The sequence below is a fragment of the Polyodon spathula genome, chromosome 1, assembly GCF_017654505.1.
Source record: "Polyodon spathula isolate WHYD16114869_AA chromosome 1, ASM1765450v1, whole genome shotgun sequence".
NCBI lineage: Eukaryota > Metazoa > Chordata > Actinopteri > Acipenseriformes > Polyodontidae > Polyodon > Polyodon spathula.
In genome coordinates, this window is record NC_054534.1 from 73,442,662 (window position 1) to 73,463,488 (window position 20,827).

Sequence of the window (20,827 nt, forward strand, 5' to 3'; positions counted from 1 at the left end):
ATTAGCCCACAATTAAATTTAATTATGTTCCTAATAAGGAAAAGTTTTACTGACTCGCAAGAACTGTTTTTTTTGCAAAAGTCTGTAGGATATCTTTTCCCAAAAGACAAGTGCCAACTGTTCAATTCTTGAAGACTTTTACCAATCTCTAACTCAATCCAGTAATGTTCCATTAGATTTGAGAACTGAAGACAATCTGGGCTATGAACCAAAAACTATGAAATTCCCACCCCAGTGATAAAACACTTTTATTACACGCTAATGATGGATTTTATTTTGGGATCAATGCTTATGGGGGCACCACTGTACATTTTCTTCCATTTTTTAATATCATTACAATATAACACATTTACATGATACACACACACACATTTGAGTACCTGTTCAAGTTGTTCTGGAGTCCATGGTGTTTCTCCAATGATGCGTTTGGCAGCATAAAAGCTCATGCCAGGTGGTGGCTGAGGAATTCCAACACCGCCAGCACTACCATTGCCCGCAGAGCTCTGAGGGGAGGCAGGGTTAGGACGACTCTGGGGTTCATTCAAAACAAACCTGCAGCATTGAAGAAAAGATTCAAATCAAATACATTACTACTGTCCACTAACTGCTTTTATGTAGGTCAAACCAAGGATACAGGTATGCACTTTCAAGTTCATGTGCAGTACCTGTTAGAAAAGCGGCAGCCTGATTTAATTGTGTTTACAGCTTAACTTGTTTTATCTACTTCTTTTCCGCTATTGCGTTATATAGCACTAACATTATATTGATCAACCAACTACAGACATAACATGGTATTAATGGGGCAAATAAGACAAAAAAGATGGACTTACCCATAAGGCATCATAAGAACGTCTAACATGAAATCTAAAAGCAAATGCACAGTCTTTGGTTTCTCAACAAGGATAAAGGGAGAGGCAACTTTTGATGGCTCTGAAGGGTATTTCATGTTGAAGAGTGTTGGTATTAGAAGATGCATCAAGCTGAAAAAAAATAAACATAAATTCTGTGTTAATTATACTTTTTTCAGAATACTTTTCACATGCAGCAGGAACAAATAACTGAATATATACACATTATACTGTACACATTATAATGTACCCTAGATACAGCTGTGCAAAGTATATTCATCAGATGTATTATCATCCACTTTCCCTGATGAAAGGACACATGTTTTGAAAGCTTGAAAATCATGGCAGTTGAAGAACTTATTACATAATGTAGCCCAGTATCTCAATTTCCTGGACCAGTAGAATCTGTGGTCAGAGGTTATCCAAGTCTGGATGATGGGACCCACTGACTCCCTAAATAGCCTTTTGTTCATTGATCTGTTCTGTGCACCACGACAAATATATACATGTAAATATTTGTTTCAATCCTTTAGACTCTTGCAGATAATAATAATAATAATACCTATCCTGCTGTGGCTGTGGTTTTCCTTCCATTGCAGTTAGTAGAGTAGGAGCCAATTCACACTGTTCTTCCACATCTAAACGTGGATAACCCATCTTGATGTAAATTATAGTGAAATTCTGTTGGAACAGAACATGGAAATAAGGCACATGAAGGTAGTCTTTTACCCAACCTCTTTACTTTTACCAAGTAGTGTTCCATTAGATTAGAAAACGAAAGATAAGCTGGGCTATGGACCGAGAACATTTGTGCCAGTACTATGCAAACAACCTTTATTGCATAGTACTGGTGGATTATACTGTGGATTACTTTAAGCACATTTTAATTTTGTAACTATCAATACCAATGGTACAGTATGTGGAACTCTAGACCTGTCACATGAGCAATGCCAAGTGTTGACTATCCTTAATTCCAACACTTAATCTACAATAAAAAGTAGTGAACACAACCAAGTACTATACTTAACAAGAAGTGTCAGGAAGTCAGACAGAAAAACTTTAGATTGTACAGTATATAACACTACAGGGAAAGTATCTAATAATTCAGATGTCAGTGGGAACAGATCTGGTATATCAGAGTTTGGCTGTTATTGTTTACTTACAGTGACAAAAGAGGCTGCAGCAGGATCCTGGTATTGGACCAGTAATGTCTCAACAGGCAGCTGGATCTTAGGCCGGCTCTTTATACGTTTGTTCAGGTGCACCAGCAGCTCCATGACCTGAGTGTGAAGAAAACACAGATTAAAAATCCTGTAGATGCAGAATTATTATTCAAGGTTTTAATCACCAAACACCACTACATACTGACACTGCAGATATAAAAATAATTACCTTTTTTCTCACACCTTCCTGAATGCTGGACAACTTGAGCAAAACTGGAGGGAGGAACTTGGATATGATGTGCTGCAACTGTTCATCTGTTTCTGCATGGCCAAGGCGTAGGAAGACACGCTCCAGCTGGTCTGATGACAATTCAACAATTAAGTTACAATATACACTAACAGGTTTTACTTCTGATACATGTAATGCTCTAAACTGAAGACTGGAGATCTCTAAATACAGTGAGAAGACATGATATGAATAAAATCAACACAAATTCCCCCCTCATTGTATCCCTAACGTGCCTAAACTTTGTCTTGCAGACCCCACAGCGGAATAAGGTTTCCACATGAAAAGAAAGGCTAGTGTGAAGCCTAGAAATAATAGTGATCATGATCAACCAATGTGCTAAACACTGTCTTAATTTTACCTGTACTATCTAATGACCATCAGATCTCATGTAACCTATTTAAAAAGGAGCAGGAATTATTTTATGTCAATTATGGAAATAAAACCATTGCCTCTTATGTTAAGCTGCCTCAACAGGGATTCTGATTAAAACCAACCACATGGCAGAAATAAAGAGGCAGCGATGGGAGTGTTTTCAGATTTCAACAATCCCAGCACTAAATAAGTGCTAGCACAACATAAAAATAAATAAATAATACTGTACCATTAATAACAATCACTGTAAACATACAACATACAGAAAATTTACAACCAACAATTTTCTTCTAAATTAGACTTAACTATTTTGTTATTTTATATTCCAATGGAAAATACAAGGCAAATTGTATTGGAGAAATCTTATGTTGGTAAGGCAATCCTTTTTAGTCGCGACTATCTCAGTTCATCAAAATTAAGGATGGGCTGCAGCAAATCTACCGTCCACCGGTTCAAAAAATACAGTACCAATATCCTCAATACAAAACCGACTGAATGGTCGTGTAATTAGGAGATTAAAAAAAGAAAAATCTGTCTATATTACTATTTAATATCAGATATTGTTCAGACTGTAATATATTGTTTAGTAAACGTATTTCCAATATAAATTCAAATCCTATCTAACTTTTGGTAAGGACAGTTTGACAGTATCAAGTAATTAAAATAATAAAATTAATAAAAATAAAAAAATAAAAAAAAACACTGATGTGCTGCAACATTGGCCGTTTTTATGCTGTGCGATCAGGGAAATGCATTTGTACAGTTTAGTTTATACTCTATATTTCTCAACATGCAGTGGCAACGACTACCACTACCTAAAAAATCTTATTTTGATAGACAATAATGCGTTGAAAATACTAAATACGTGTCGATCTGCCAAATTAATAAATTAGAACGGACACAATTTAACCATTGTTTCCATGCACAAAGTAGTTTTGTTTTCACATCATGACTGTGCACTAGGCCTAATCTTTAACAACTCCACATTAATACCCTCTTTGCGTTAACAAAACCAGAGGCTTTTTAAAACAGATTTATTTTTGTTTAACAATAAATACGACAAATGGTAAAAAATTTCATAAACGACTTTCAAAGTGCCGTTTCTCCATTGCACTCATAACTTACTGAGCTCATCCTGAGCAGCCATTTTTGCAGCGATACTTCCTCACACACTTAATCGAGAGCAGTCCTGCTGCCAGAGCTTCAACACACAACTGTATCGGCCTTTGACTTTTTTTTTTTTTTTTTTTTATATATATATATATATTTAGAAATAGCTGAGACTACAGAAACTGTTCCAGAGTAAAGCAACAGCACCACTTAGAGTTGGAATGGAGGTATGGCTTGGGAGGGATACAAATTTAACAAGTGAAGGAGTCCAAAATGACAACAACCCCGTCTCTCATGGTTGTGTAAGCCAATGTGCTATGTGTTGTGCTCAGTCCAAACGTGCAGCTGTTGTAACGTTATCCCGACCTGTCTATTATCCTCTTTTTTTGGGCGGGGAGTTGATTTGGTACAGTCAAGTTATGCCATCTCTGGTTTTGGGACGTAGTAGAATCACGTTTTTACCTATCTGTTGTACTTTGGTTGGAAGTGTTAACAGTTTACCATGGTACATTCACTTGGCTGCACTGTTAACCGTTTTTTAAAGCTTACACTTATTACCAGTGGTACAGTGTCCATTTGTAGTCCCCTCAGATTTGATTGACTAACCCATATTTTGCTATAGTTTTATTACAGTGATTAATAATGTTATGTTAGAATGATCATAACGTATGTAAAATTACAATAAAAAATCAGCAGTAAAAATAAAGTCAATTTGCGGATCACATACTTTTGCAGTTATATCTTATTTTACAAATGTATTTTAAACCTTTGTCACATATGATAGTTTGGAATCATTAAGGGGTAATCAAATTGTGTGTTGTTTAATTACACATTTCACATGCCATATTATATATTATAACATAAACTAGGACATTGCCAATAAATGCTAACAAGTGTTCAAATATGCCAATAAATGCTGAGACTTGGCATTGTGTATATGTAAAATGTTTGATCAGATTTAAACTGTGAAGGAACGTATAAATTACATTTAGGGCAGACACAGTACAAGATATTACGGGTGTACAATTAATGTTATTTCACTTTTATTTAGGAAATGAAAAGCAGTCATCTTCATAAACATTTCCTTGACCCTTTTAAAAGTGCACTTTCTCACTGGTGCCTCTAGAGGCAATGTCAATGCGACCACTCATGCGCAGTACTTCCTATCTTTAGCTGCAGCAGTTCGTGGTGGGAAGAGAGGAAAGGAAACGAGCTGTCATTAACCGGAGGACTTGAACTACTAAGGAAAAAAAACAAAACAAACAAATAAACACAAACACCGTCAAACACACAGGTAAAATAAATCAGCGAGCTGCAGGAGACTGTAGCTAACAGTTCAGTGTTTATTACAACGTGAAGGGTTCACACAGCCCAGTTATTAACAGCATTTTTGACTGAAAATGTTATCGTTTTATTGTTATGATATGTGAATGCAGGGCAGAATGTCAGCTCAGTGGATTCTGCTGTTCTTCCAGTTAAATCAGCTGCTTTTGGCTTTGCCTGGCCTATGATACAACCTGTTTAATTCTGACGTTTGGTTTTGACAATATTTTTTTCTTTACAGTTGTATGTGCTGTTCATGTATGTTGTATGTGACGTGCCATGAGAGAAAGAGAGAGAGAGAGCAGAACAGGGAGAGGGAATGGGGGACGAGCGACAAAGGGTGAATAAGTTAATTTGATGTTGCATCCGTGGTGGGGTTTACTGTGTGTGTGCGTGTGCGTGTCACATCTGTCTCCTGCATCTGTTTGTTTGTCTTATCATGTCGCCGTTTTTGGACAACTTGGCTAGCAGTAGACGAGTTGAGTTTGTGGCGCATTTTAATGACACTAGTGTGCGTGTTTTTTGTAATGAACAAAACAACAAATGACTAAGTTGTATTCTGTATCTTGTTTGTTTTTACGCTGTCACATGTAGATAATATAAAAATCTACTTGGTATTATTATTAATAATAAATATGTATATAAACAAGAATAAAGCTGAATAGGTAAATACTACAGAAGGGATACGCAACGTTTTTTTTTTGTTTGTTTGTTTTTTTTTTTTTTGCTTTGTTGACGGCAATACTAGAGCAGTGAAAGAACAGGGCAGGGTTTACAGCTAAGACCAACCCACATTATTCATGACAGACTCGCTAATAATTGTTTTCCCTTGATAAAGTTAATATTTGTGGGTGTGGAAGTTTAACAAAACAGTTTACTTTTGTTGTGTTTTGTACTCCCATTACTTTGATACTTCTAGGCTCGTATATGCAATTTTAGCATGTCAATTATTTTAAGCATCTTTCACCAGAAATTGGAAAGAGGGCATTACATCTGCTAAGGCCCACCTTGTCATTAATGTCCCGAGCCAAACTAGGCGATAATTACACACACACACAAACACACACGGCGAGGGTTAGCAACAGTTAAGGAAATAATATATATTAAAAAAACAGCCCTGTGTAAAGACACTTTTACTGTCAACCGTTTTTTTAAATTTTTTTTAAGTTGCTTAAAAATAAGGACAAGTGGTGCAAGTATTGAATCGATATTTAACCTGAGTCGTAGTCGCAGCGACGTACCTCAGTATGACAGCCGTTCATAAACCACCGAACAAATAGCCACGCCTGCGTGAAGGTTTCACTTCGGCAAGGAACATTTCTGTTTATCCAAATTTGTGTTGCTTGAGGACATACCATTAGCCAGATTGCAGTAAGGACGAAGAAATATTTGTCTAAATTAACATCTGAGCAAATATTACAATAACAAGCTGCTTCCAGGGCATTGTGTACTTGCTTGCGTCTATCAACCAGGTCAACCCTGCTTTATCAAAAGCAGTGTGAAATCGCATAGCTGGCCCTCTTGACACCGGATCCTGACCCGGGTAGAGCAGGCCAGTTTGAAAGGGGCTTTAGAGCTTAGTTTACACTTATGCTCAGTAATTTCTGTAATCTTTACATTAACAATAATTTAACTTAAAGCTTTTTTCAGTCTTTTGCAAACACTGCTTCCTGCTTCAAAATAAGTCCCTATAACATTGCTGCTGTTGAGCCCAAACCAGTACAGACATCCTATAAAAATAATATTTGTGGCTAATTATTATATTCTTTTTATGTTTTTATTATTTATAGATATGTATATTTGGAAAATGGGCCAGCTATGTTCACCTATTTTCTAACTGTAATGTTACGTTTCAAAACTAGTTAGGTGCATATTTAATATTATATTTTTTATTTTGAAACAAACACAAAAATGTAGTTGACTTTATATTCATAATTATTTTTGAATTTCTGTGTTTCTCGTTATTTTAAACATTTGCAACAATAATTCATGTAAAGTATTGTTTATTTGCTGCATTTCAGATAGTTCAGAGTATTTTAGAGTCAAAAAAAGTTAAAACCTATTTACATGTATTTCTACATTCAACATTCGATTTTTATTTGTATAATTCGTATTACGTAAACAAAAGCAGTATCAGTTAAGTCTGTATTTATTTATCAGTTAAATGTATTTTTTGAATTTAAATTATAAAAACATGATTTACTGTTCTATATCACATATTTTTAAATTACATGTGAAATTTATTCCATTTATGTGGATGATCTGTATAATAATAGGATTTTCAATCAAATATAAACCAGTAGCTATGGTGACGTCACCAGTAAATTATGCAAATTAGTACCATCGAAGGTTGGAACCTTCCTTCGGTAATGACGTGTTCCAAACCTTCAAGGGTATAAATGTAGCCCTATTGCATGATATCACCTTGAAGCAAGTACGACAAATAGGCAGGTGTGTTCCAGACTTAAATCCAGAATACTGCCAGACAAACAATTTTGTATTTGGTTCGTTGCGCACCAAGAAGTGACAATATCCAGCACAACCCATGCCCTCTCGTGCTTTATTGCTTAAGTGGACTGCAGGATAGTTTCATTTTCAATGAATCTAGCCGTTCCGGATAGATTGCAGGCTAAGTATTAAGATGTTCTCAATTAGAATGAACATAAGGTAAAGGTTGTATGAATTTTGTTAAAAAAATTAATCACTGTCAGAAAATTCACCAGAATCAGACGCCAGTTATTCTGCCGACAACGATCCATCTAATCGTCTTGTCATCTTGAAATTAAATTCTGTAAAGTGGAAACTTTGTATTATTGAGTGCATATCAATTTCTGTACATATAGTAAACACATGCACAGAATATCCTATCAAAACAGTATTTTATAAACAACAAGAGCAACAGTATAAATAGTGCTAAACTACAAAATGCTAACTATTATAAGCAAGCATGGTAAAATGGCAATGCCATAATAAACATTTATTCTCGGGATATTTATAAGCAAATTTGGACACCACTCTTAATTTATTTTCTAAAAATAAATATTTCTAAAATAAAATAAGTTATTCATTCCATTTAGGGCAGTTTTCCAAGTTTCTACTGGATATCTTCATGTTGAGTGTTGTAGAAATTTAATTGACACCTATATAGCTATCTTTAGTGTTTAAAAGGTAACATATTTCAAAATATGATAAGTTTTATTTGAAACATACTGTAAAATGCACATATTCATTTTCACATGAAGTGTGCTATTATAATTATACACAAATATAGATTGAAGAAAAAGGTAAGAAAAAGCCTAAAATAACACACCTTTAAAATTCTAGTTGAACTATGCAGTACCTCAGAGTTACAAACTGATCAGTCAAACGAACACCCCACTTTGAGCCAGAACTATGCAGTCACTCAACCATGTGTGTGTTGCAACCAGAATCTAGTTAAAAAAAGCGTAAGGTTAACCTACTGAAATGGTAATGACTGGGAAACGCAAACATGTTACACTTTCACTTTTTAGTGATAGGCAGTTCCTGTCAGCGCATGCTTGTTGACAAAGCAAGTCGCTGAATCAAAGCAAGTTTTAAGATCAGTCTGCTACTAGGAACCAGATAAGCATTGCTGAGCTGAATGGCCTCCTCTCGTTCCTTATATTTTTATGTTCTTAAATTCATCTTTGTACCCCATAATGTTAATGGTGTACTATAGTCGGTCCTTAAATGAGGAAGACTGAATAACTGTGTATGTCCGTCCTCAGCAGCATTGAGCATGAAAAAGTTATTTAACTATAGATCTCTCAACATTTGTTGTATACATTGAGAAATTGGCATCATATTTATATGTATATTTCTGTTTTCATTTTTGTATTTACAGGTGATTGCAGACACTTCCTGTAGGCTTGATTTATTATATGTGCTGCTTCATTAATTAATTGTGTGTTTTCAGGAAAACAAAGCCACGATGGCTGGAGCAGAGGTAAAGTCCCCTGCAAACCCGGCATGTAAAATAATGACCTTCAGACCAACCATGGAGGAATTCAAAGACTTTAATAAGTACCTGGTGTACATGGAGTCTCAAGGTGCTCACAGAGCAGGGCTGGCTAAGGTAGGATACTTTCTCTCCCACCTTGTAGTTTTAGAGCCCATTGCCTTATCGGAGCATGTCTGCATTTTTTTTTTCTTTTTACATTGTCTGTTAATTGCATTTGACATGCTTTTATATTCATTTTAATTTTTTTTTTTTTTTTTTTTTTTTATAAATATACTAATGCAAGTTGGTTTTAAATATTTTTAAAAGACTGCTGTGTTGTACTTATTCCTAAAATATATATTTTCAACATAATTTAAGATTGTTTTCATATTTCTGTATACATATTTGATCATAAACCAGTTTTGGCCAGTTCTCTTTATTTGACATCAGACAATGCATCACGTAATCCTGTGAACTGTTGTGAATGGCAGAAAAGCTGCTGTTAAATTCAAGTAAAGTGCCATTTTACACAGACCCGATCAAGTTATATTGGGTATCCCAAATGTACAGGGGTACCTGAATATGATATTGTACTGATATTACTTACATGTTTGTAAATACTGCAAATTCATAGCCTACATGCTTCGTAGAATTTTAGTGTGCAATGTACTATACAGTTATTTTTCGTGAACAACTACTGTAATATTTCCGCAAGAACAAACAACATACATTGCTACTCATTATACAGGAGAGATCAGAATTTGCATCTCATTATAGAGTTGCAACACCGAAAGTCAAGATTTAGAACTTCCTTCTGACAAAGATAAATGAGTGGTATAGTGAACAGAAAGAATTAGTAGGCAAATATATGATAAGATCGAGCTATGGCTTCTGCAGACTCCGACCTTCATGCATCTATGGCACCGGCCAAAAAGAAAAGGAAAACAAATTTCCACAAAGACAAAATTACCCTGTTTATGAAATGGAAAAAAAGTAAGAAATATTATTTAGCACTTCACGGGTTCAAAAACCATTAAGAAAAGAAACATGGAAATAAGTAACAAAATAAATTCACTGGGACACTAAACGACAGACACTTGACATTAAAAACAATGGCATGACCTTAGGAGGATTACAAATAAGAAAGCAGCAGAAAATAAAAAACAAACAGGACAAACTGAATGTGATGTGCTAAATGTTGAGCAGACCCAGGGGACAGTGAAAACAAACCAAAACGTAGATCTAAAAGAAAGGAAAACGAAAATACAGCTAAGCTTGTTTTTTATACGTGGAAGTTTACAGTCGTAAATTTGCACCATAATGCTCCAGTTTACCATGTTTGTACTTGTCTATACCCTAACCATTCTTCCCTGTGCTTTTAGTGCTTTAATTGTTGTGTAAAGGAAAAAAAGTACAGTACATATAGTAGGCTTCACAAGTAAATACTTTGTTGTAGTTATCTATGCACTACATAATTAACTAGTGTAACAACCTTTGTTTAAGTCTGTTTTCTAGATATTTTAGGGGATCCTAAAAAGTGGGGAGTGACTTATACACCAGTCTGACCTATAGGCTTTTTCCTGACATTGTTCAAAAAAAAAAAAAAAAAAAAGTGGGGGGGGGGACGGACGTGACAGATACACCGGTGCGACTTATGCACTGGTTTTTACGGTACTGAGCAGAAAATATTCCAGTTTGTTTAATTAAAGTGTTTCCCTTCCATTACACCGTGTAACAATTTTTTTTTTTGTTCCTGGGTAGTAAGTGTTATTTCCTAATTGCTTATACCGCAAAAGTGTAGAAAATGGCTATTATTCCCCACAAACTTTGCTTTTGTGACCAGGACAGGTAAATTTCAAAATATTTCCAATGAGAAAACGGGCGCGTTTGTGTCTTTTCGTTCACATAAAGTCAGAAAAAAACAACATATGAATCCAAATTAACATGTGTTTATACTAAAGTAATACAAAAATGACTACAAAACATTTAGAAGTGAGTAGTTTTTTGAGATTTATGATTATACTGTATTTACTACAAAACATTTAGAAGTGAGTAGTTTTTTGAGATTTATGATTATACTGTATTTACAGTATAATCGTAAATCTCGAAAAACTGCTCACTTCTAAATGTTTTGTAGTCATTTTTGTATTACTTTAGTATAAACACATGTTAATTTGGATTCATATGTTGTTTTTTTCTGACTTTATGTGAACGAAAAGACACACATTTTCCCGTTTTCCCATTGGAAATAGTGATATTTTGAAATATCATTGTCCTGGTCACAAAAGCAAAGTTTGTGGGGAATAATAACCATTTTCTATACTTTTGAGGCATAAGCAATTAGGAAATAACACTTACTACCCAGGAGCAAAAATTGTGTTACATAGTGTAATTAATGTGGAGTTTAAAATAAAGCACCTTAAAATCTTAAATAAACCAAAACCATTACCATTGTTATTTAATATAGGTGCTTTATATTAAAGTAACTAAACACCCATAAACGTTTAAACAGGAAGTTTCACATACAAACAGACAGCTGAATCTTCACCAGTGAGAGGCATGCGTAAAATAACAGGCACAAACCAAAGTCGTAAGTCTGGAAGAAATTATAATACATCAAGGGTAAGCACGAAACTTTGATATTATGAGATTCATACATTTGCATATAAAAGTAGTTTGAAACGACCAGTCGTAACTAAACTACCGCAGCAGGGATGAAACATACGGGAGTCACAAAAACAAAGAAAAAAATCACAAAAGCCTATGAAGAGTCAAGATACGAAAGAAAAATCGGTGATACATAGAGCTGTGACTCTGTATAGACATTAGTGCTGACAAGCTAAACTCTGCTGTCAGGTTTATTAGTTAATTTCTCATTAGGATTTTTTAATTAATCAGTGTTTTGTTATAAACTTAACAGTCTTTTAGTAAACATTTAGATTTCCCCTTACAAATTAAGTAGATATTGTCAAAAAATAAATAAATAAAATGTTACACCTATTTGCATGTTCTGCTATACAGTAGGTACCCAGCCTTGAGCAGTGTGGTAGAAAGTAAATCCGGAATGATTACACAGAAAACTCTGATTCTTCTATTACTTTAAATGTGAGAAACCAATACTTTTCAATGTGCAATTTCCCCCAATGGAGTTTACTGCACAGCTGTGGGTTGCTGAATTGGAGTTCAAACTGACTCATTATTAGTAATCCTCATTCATTATTGCTCCCTTCCACTGTAAATGAAAAATAAACATTTTTAAGAAAAGGCCTGTTGCCTGATGTGCCAGCTACTGTGTTGGCATCCTCGATCACGTCAGGTTATTTGGCCCTCTTTTTTTTTCCTAACATCCTGTTCCCCCAGCTGCAATTCAAAGGCTCAGTATGGAAACAGACAGCCAACATCTTGGCCAAGCCATTTGGCTTTACTTTCTTTAGAACAGAACTGCATTCATAAGAGTGCTAAAGTACAGAGCTCAGACACGGAGGCAGCTAACACAAAGTTATAGTTTAGATATTGGAGGATAAGTAGCACAGTAAGGCAATCTATCAAAATAGAAATCAGAATATGGGGAAACCTTATTGTGTGCACACCTAATTGGGTCCATTCTAAGGAAAATGTATCTTGATATTCAGGGATGTTTTTAATATAGTGGTTTATCATTAGAAAACATGGAGTGGCTTTTTTATTACGTTTCAGACGTACTCCTATTCAGCTTTTTGTGATTTTTTTCCCCATTAATCAGTTTGAGAAATGCTGCAGAAATTATTTCACTTTCACCATCAGCAGTGTGTTCAGAAAACACCTGCAATCTTTTGAACGTCATGTTGCTTAAATGTAAAAGTCTTAAGTTTCAACCACGCCTTTTGCTAAAACAGAAAACAGGAACATGGTTGTTGAGAGGGACTTTTTGAGCATGTCAATATGATGTTGATAAGGTTAACATTCCCCAGCTACAATCACTGTGTGTAAAAATAAAAATGTTAACCAACAGAAGCTTTAAAACAATCCCAAGAAATATATTAAATGTTGTATTTATAATATGATTAGCCAAATATCCTGGTATCTGAGGGTTGTGTGTTTAGTTTGCTGAGGTAACAGGTATGATATGGGCAAGAAAGTATGCACACATCTTCTGCTGTTCTTACATGTTCATACATGGTACTATTAAATTAAGTTTCAAGTTATATTCTATGGAAGCGCATTTCTGCCATACATACAAATAAAATAATATATATATATATATATATATATATTATATATATATATATATATATATATATATATAATCAGTGCCTATAGAAAGTCTACACCCACTTGAACTTTTTTCACATTTTATTGTTCAGTGCCGCAGGGTTTCAAGAATTTAAATGAGGATTTTTTTCCACTTATCTACACACCATACTCCACACTGTTAAGGTAAAAAAAAGTTATATATTAAATACAACACTGAAAGATCATAATTGGATAAGTCTCCACCTCCCCTGTGTTAATACTTGGTGGAAGCACCTTTGCCAGCAATTACAGCTGTGAGTCTGTTGGGATAGGTCTCTACCAACTTTGTACACCTAGATTTGGCAATATTTGACCATTCTTCTTTATAAAACTGTTCAAGCTCTGTCGAGTTCATTGGGGAGCGTTGATGGACAGCAATCTTCAAGTCATGGCACAAATTTGATTGGTTTTAGGTTGTGGCTGTGGCTGGGCCACTCAGTGACATTTACATTTTTGTTCCTTAGCCACTCCAGTGTAGCTTTGGCTGTGTGCTTTGGGTCGTTGTCATGCTGAAAGGTGAACCTCCGTCCCAGTTTCAGCTTTCTTGCAGAGGGCAGCAGGTTTTCCTCAAGGACTTCTCTGTACTTTGCTCCATTTATTTTTCCTTCTATCCTGACAAGTGCCCCAGTCCCTGCCAATGAGAAACATCCCCATATGGTGTTCTTTGGGTGATGCACTGTGTTGGGTTTGCGCCAAACATAACGTTTTGCATTTACAGTGGCTCTCAAAAGTATTCACCCCCCATTGGACTTTTCCACATTTTATTGTGCTACAACATGGAATCAGAATGGATTTAATTAGGAGTTTTTGCCACTGATCAACAGAAAAAAGGTTATAGTGTCAAAGTGAAAAATAAAATCTACAAATTGTTCTAAATTAATTACAAATACAAAACAGAAAATAATTGATTGTGTAAGTATTCACCCCCTTGAGTCAATATTTGGTAGGCACCTGTAACAGGGAGAGATCTGTGCTGACTCTGCTGGCGTGTTCACGGGCTGCAGGAAGAGGGCGGCAGTCGTCCAACAACCGCCTGTGAGTCATGGCAGTGACACGGGGAGGTGGGAAAGTGGGTGTGTGGACTTTCCCCCTCTCTGAATGGCTGAGAGGCGCGTCTTGGGAGATTGTTAGCCCTATAAATTAACGCTCTGTTGTTTCCTCAGATCTGCCCTGTTAAACGCGCCGAGAGTGCGGAAGCGCTGGTCAACGACCAAGAACCAGTGGGAGAGAAAGAAACGGAGGTTCAGAGCGAGACATTGAGGGCGGGGAACCCTTGGGCAGACCCCTGATTAGTATATCAGAGCAGGCTAGTGAGCCGGCAGTGTAGGACGGTGCAAAGTGCAGCACCTTTTCTTTGTAGTTTTTGTTACTGTTTTATTTTGCCTGCTTCTTTGTGCCTTCTGTTTTGAATTATTGTTTCGAAGCACCTGCAAGGGCGCCGGTATTGTGTACCATCGCTTGGTATGCCTGTGGTTCTCTTTACCATCGTTGGTAAATCAGACCACGGACCCACAGCGCCATCTGCGGGATAAACTGAAAAAAACAGCACCCTGAAATAAAACTGGGCACCTGTGCGGTGTTGCCAAATTCACCTGTCTGTCTCCTGTGTCAGTGAATTACCCACCACCCTTCCACAGCACCTTTGGCAGCAATTGCAGCCATGAGTCTATTTGGATAAGTCTCTAACAGCTTTGCACATCTGGACGCTGCAATCTTTGCCTATTCTTCTTTGCAAAGTTGCTCAAGCTCCATCAAGTTGGATGGGGACCTTAGGTGAACAGCGATTTTCAGGTCTTTCCACATATTCTCAATTGGATTGAGGTCCGGGCTTTGACTGGGCCATTCTAGGACATTGACCTTTTTGTTTTTAAGGATATTCAATGCCTTGGAAATGTTCTCATGTCCTACCCCTGATTGGTGCTTTTGAAGAACCTTATTCCGGATTTGCTTGATGTAGTTTTTGTTAGGACATGTACTAACCAACTCTGGGACCTCCCAGAGACAGGTGTATTTAACCTGAAATCATGTGAAACACCTTAATTGCACACAGGTGGACTCCATTCAACTAATTATGTGACAAAAGACAATTGGTTGCACCATAGCATATTTAGGTGTGTCATAGCAAAGGGGGTGAATACTTATGCAATCAATTATTTGCTGTTTATATTTGTAGTTAATTTAGAACAATTTGTACATTTAATTTTTCACTTTGACTTTTTTTGTGTTTTGTTTTTTTGGGGGGGGGGGGGGGGGGGGGGGGCAAAACTTTTGAGAGCCACTGTAGGCCAAAAAGTTCAGTTATAATTTAGTCAGATCACAAAACTTTTTGCCACATGGCTACAGTGTTTTGGTTTTTTTGCATACTTGAAACGGGATTCTAGGTGGGCTTTCTTGAGTAATGGCTTCCTTTTTGCCACCCTACCATACAGGCCAGATTTGTGGAGTGCTTGGGATATTGTTGTCACATGCACACTTTGGTCAGTCTTGGCCATAAAAGCCTGTAGCTCTTGCAAAGTTGCCATTGGCCTCTTGGTAGCCTCTCTGATCGGCCTCCTTCTTACTCGGTCATCCAGTTTGGAGGGACTGCCTGATCTAGGCCGAGTCTTGGTGGTGCTATGCACCTTCCACCTCTTAACAATCGTCTTGACCGTGCTCCAAGGGATATTCAAGGCCTTTGATATTTTTTTTATACCCATCCCCTGATCTGTATCTTTCAACAACTTTGTCCCGTAGTTCTTTTGAAAGCGCCTTGGTGCTCATGGTTGAGTCTTTGCTTTGAAATGCACTACCCAGCAGAGGGAACCTACAGGAACTGCTTAATTTATCCTGAAATCATGCGAATCATGACAATTTAACACAGATGGAGGCCACTTAACTTGATGTGTGATTTTTTAAGGTGATTGGTTACACTTGAGCTCATTTAGGATTGCTATTACAAGGGGGATGGAAACTTCTCCAACCAAGCTATTTCAGTTTTTATTTTAAATTAATCTTATACAAATTTCTAGAATATTTTTGTCACTTGGAAGTTGTGGGGTAGGATGTGTAGATAAATGAAAAAAACGGGTAAAAATTTTAAAAGTGGCTGTAGACTTTCTGTAGGCATTATTATATCTATATAGATGTTTATATATATATCATATATATATATATATATATTATATATATATATATATATATATATTTAATAGTGATGATTATCACAATTATGTAAATAGGGAACTATCACGTAATTACATGACTATTTCTAATCACGTAATAATTCTTAACACATAGTACGGCAACGCAGGGTAGCATGGAAGCTTTCTCTATATTCAGAATGACTATGTGGTCTTTCATTTCCATGTATAAGTGACACCAGCTTAAAATTCAGTTTCTGCAAGTGTGTCAGATATTACTTGTTACTTGTTGTTTGTATACTCTTAGTAAATTAATGGTACAACCAAAAATATATATTTTAAAACAAACAGCATTTATTTAATTTAACAACAGGTTTATAGAATAGCATAAACATTATGCATGGACAAATGTGATCGCACAGTTACGTTTTTCCAAAGCTGGTAAACGATTTACTCATGAGTAAGGGCAATACATGTGCTTTGATTTGAGTTACTGTATCGTACTTAAAGCTTATCTTAAACAAGCTTAAACAACATGGTTGTAAAAAGCCCTCATAAATTGTCCCTATCACAAAATTACGTGAATTCCCCATCATGTAATTACATGGTAGTCGTCGCGTAATTATGTGATACAAATTTTGAATTTTTTTTATGTATGGCAGCAATGCGCTTCCGTTATTTTGTAGTTTGTTTGTGTGCAGTTTACAGCTTGGTAGCGCTGAGGTTTGTCTGAAATCTCACAGCGAGTCAGAATACCCTGGCACTTTCTCTTACCACAAAAAGTGCACCTTCTTCCCTATGACAGTTGTGGTTGTGAGATGTCTAATTATGTTCTGTCCTGCCTCCTTAGGTGATCCCACCTAAGGGCTGGAAGCCGAGGCGAAGTTATGATGACATTGATGACTTGGTGATACAAGCTCCGATTCAGCAGATGGTCACTGGACAGTCTGGGCTCTTCACTCAGTACAACATTCAGAAAAAACCTTTGAGTGTCAAGGAGTTCCGTCGATTGGCTAATAGTGACAAGTAAGTAACGAACGATGAGGTGGTTATATGCGTTTCAAAAATAGAATTATTACTAACAGAACCCTTAAGTTCCTTGCACCTGCTGTGAAAGTGCTCTAATTACTTGCTGGAAAACAGACCTTGGCTGATCCCTAAAAGATTAAATTACTCCACACGGCCTTTCATGAAAACATTTAAGACCAATTAGGGTCTGTTCATTATACCTGAAGGGCAGCAGATCTAAATACAGCCACTGTTTAAATAATTTGAGGGCCCAAGAATATGAAATTCAAATCTATTGCAGTGAATGCTAGTCTCAAAAGTAAGGCTGCCATATTCACATTTTTTGTAAACGTGTAAACTATCTGCAATAAACTAAATGGCACAGTTTAGATGATGGATGGTTCCCAGGGTCCTTTTCAGGGAAAAAAGTACTGGTGTATTAAATTATAAAAAAACAACACATTTACAATACATAATCCACTTTTCTGTTAAGGTAGAAAAATAAATTAGGAAAGCTTCTGTATTGGAGTACAGAATATTCAGAAAACCTAATAGCCAAATTAACATAAAGCATGATATAAAGCACACAGCAACTGCCTGTTAAGTTTAACTTTTAACAGACATTCTGCAAATGTACAGGTAACTTACACAAGCAAATTAAGAATACAAATAATCATATTTTGTTAACATAACTGCTTTAGATTTATAAAAATGTATATTGGCAATCTTACTGGTGGTTGGTTATTATATATTGTCATCTGAAACAACAACTCTTAATAGAACTTCGCCTAACTTTTCGCTATACAGTCTGTTTTCCCAAATACAAATTAAAAAATAAAATGTTGACACTGCATAAAGCAAGGCAATTTACACTCCACAGGTCAGCCTGTGAGTGTTCTTCTTGCATGAAGTTGAGTCCATCAGATACATTGTGGACTCTGCAGTTTCTTAACTGGAGCTTGCCTGCTGGTGCTGGCACACACTTTTGTAAAAAAGAACACATCTACAGCCAATCTTGTGTGAGAAAAATGCAAGGTTGTTTAATAATGAACCGGAATTCCATTGAATGATTTTGCTATTGCAGTGCAGTAAATAAAATACCTGGGATAAGTGACTTGTCAGCTGCATCATCTTAGTTTACATTTTATGGATTTTCTAAACGTTTATTAATAGTAAACTAAACAGAGGTGTTTGCATGTTTAAAGGTGGCAGCTTTACTCAAGTATTTGTCTGTAAAAGTTTGAAAAAACTCAGGAAGGTTAGTATTTTATTGATTAAACGACAGAGGTATTTATAGTCATTGTTTAGATCCTCAGGGTATCAAACATACTTACTTTGGAAGTCAAAAATATAGACCCATCCTAATAGCTCACTTTCACAAGAACGTTGCTGAATTTATGACCTATTCAGTGAGCTTGAATAACATTGGAAGCACCTGATTGATATACTGAATTGATGAACCAATGTATACAACTATTTTTTGCTATTTTGCCAATTCCAGATTAAGCTATTCACTGATTGCTGTCAGGGACTAGTAGAAACTAACTTGGGAATGTCCTGTTACTTTCTGGACATTATAGGTTATCTCTGCATGTTATTGAACAAGTAGGAAGAAATGTTTTAAGTGGCAAAACTCAGTGCTGAATTGGTAAGAAAAATATTCCACAGTTTCTCGTGCCTAACTGCTCTCAAAACGGAATTATTTTTTACAGATTCAACACTGAGTTTATCTCTTAAATAAAAAAAAAAAATACAAATAGGAACTAAAGTATTTGAATAAACATGCAAATTGTGCTTGTCACTGTTGTATTTATAATGTGATTATAAAGAATGAGTTGCTGATTTGGCCAAGTGTGGATTTGTATGAAATCATGTCTGATATCATTCATTTCCAGTTGTTGGGGGGTGGTATCGATTTTGAAAAGCATGTGCTTTGTTACCTGGCTGAAAGAATTGCTGATTACATTTCCCATTGATTACAGGATTTCGACACAATGGATCTGGCATTCTCATTTCTAAAAGATCCTTTTCTCTTTTGCAGTCACAAATTAGAAAGAGTTGGAAGAACTGTTATCAGTCAGTCGACAGCAATTTGAAAGTGACTTACTGTCTCTGCAAGCCTCAGGTGACTTTGCTCAGTCACACATTCTGAGCACCTGGCCTGATACTTCAGTCGGAGGTTTATGCTCAAGTCAGATCTTTTGGCGCCAGGCTGTTTTCTATGTTCGGGTCAATTTACCTCTGTGAAGCTACATTTTCAACAGTGAAAGTTCTCAATCAGAGTTTAGGATCAAGCTTAGTGAAGTCAATCTAGTAATGTCCTGCTGCTGCGCTGTGCAGTGGGCAACTGGCTGACTCCCAATATCCAGTTATTGGTGCAGAATAAAAACTCTCAGATTTCGCATTGATAGTACAGTATTTCGCATTGATAGTATGTATTTTACAGTACCTAATTCTGTTTTAATGGCTTACCAAAAAGGTGAACCTGATGAAGACACGTTAGGTGTCGAAACGCATTGTTTGTTTGTTTTACCACCATGTTTTTAACAAATAGACATTTTTTGATGAATATATACCGGCAGGAGTTATGGTATTGAATCCTTTTGAAAAAGTAAAATGTTGAGATTGCGACAAAGAATGTCCCTCTGAAAACTTTTTTGGTAAGCCATTAAACAGAATGTTTGGCACAGTGATTTTTGTACTTTTGTGTTATCATAGAGACTCAACCTTCATTATATACCATTACCTACTGTTCAGCACATCTTCAGTATTAAGCATTGTAGTGCACAAATGACTCTCTTGTTACAGTATTATATACATACAGTAGACTCCTGTTAGTCTGTGTTTCAAAACTTTGTGTTTTTATAATCTCTGAGGTTTAATACAGTACATTATCAAAATGTATTAGTGCAGAAATCATCTGATCTATGCGGAAGCGGGTATTCAAGCGCTTTGTTAGTGCTGAAATGGACGTGTCTGTGCAGAAGCGAACCATCATCATTTAGTTTAATTCAGTTAAATTAAGTACAGTGCGGTGCAAGCCAACAGACAGTTCTGTAGCTACTGAAACCAGTGACAAGCGAGCAGAAAGCAGACTTAAGGCTCTCTTAGCCTGGCAGTCTAAATATGAGGAGCAGGTACGACAATTAAAGACTCGGAGCAAGTGATATTTTCAGAATCATATCGTTCTGAATTAAAATACTACTTATGTTAAAAATATAGTGCTGTACCAACAAAACTAATATAGTACATCTAAATGGAAGCCAACTTATTTTAAAACACAGTCCTTTCAACTATGTATTTTTGATATTGTCTGTTTTACCATGGACCAAAATGAAATAATCTCATTCAACCAACAATGC

At 36.0% G+C, this 20,827-nt stretch overlaps 2 protein-coding genes across 5 annotated transcripts in view; one reads left to right on the forward strand and one right to left on the reverse strand.

The window, feature by feature from the left end:
• LOC121322176 (proteasome adapter and scaffold protein ECM29-like) overlaps positions 1-4,316 on the reverse strand; it is a 44,983-nt gene extending 40,667 nt beyond the window's left edge. Inside the window, exons 1-6 of the mRNA XM_041261760.1 lie at positions 3,798-4,316; positions 2,241-2,371; positions 2,012-2,128; positions 1,411-1,529; positions 831-980; positions 381-552 (exon numbers count right to left, since the gene is read on the reverse strand). Coding sequence (XP_041117694.1) covers positions 381-552; positions 831-980; positions 1,411-1,529; positions 2,012-2,128; positions 2,241-2,371; positions 3,798-3,819 — 711 coding nt within the window. The 5' untranslated portion in view covers positions 3,820-4,316. The remainder of the gene's footprint in view (positions 1-380; positions 553-830; positions 981-1,410; positions 1,530-2,011; positions 2,129-2,240; positions 2,372-3,797) is intronic.
• A 485-nt stretch (positions 4,317-4,801) lies between these two features.
• kdm4c (lysine (K)-specific demethylase 4C) overlaps positions 4,802-20,827 on the forward strand; it is a 201,143-nt gene continuing 185,117 nt past the window's right edge. Inside the window, exons 1-3 of one of the 4 annotated variants that reach the window (XM_041261798.1) lie at positions 4,802-5,076; positions 9,043-9,201; positions 17,308-17,483. In XM_041261798.1, the coding sequence (XP_041117732.1) occupies positions 9,058-9,201; positions 17,308-17,483 (320 nt within the window). In that variant the 5' untranslated portion in view covers positions 4,802-5,076; positions 9,043-9,057. The remainder of the gene's footprint in view (positions 5,077-9,042; positions 9,202-17,307; positions 17,484-20,827) is intronic. The other 3 variants (XM_041261791.1, XM_041261782.1, XM_041261773.1) reach the window with 3 other exon arrangements.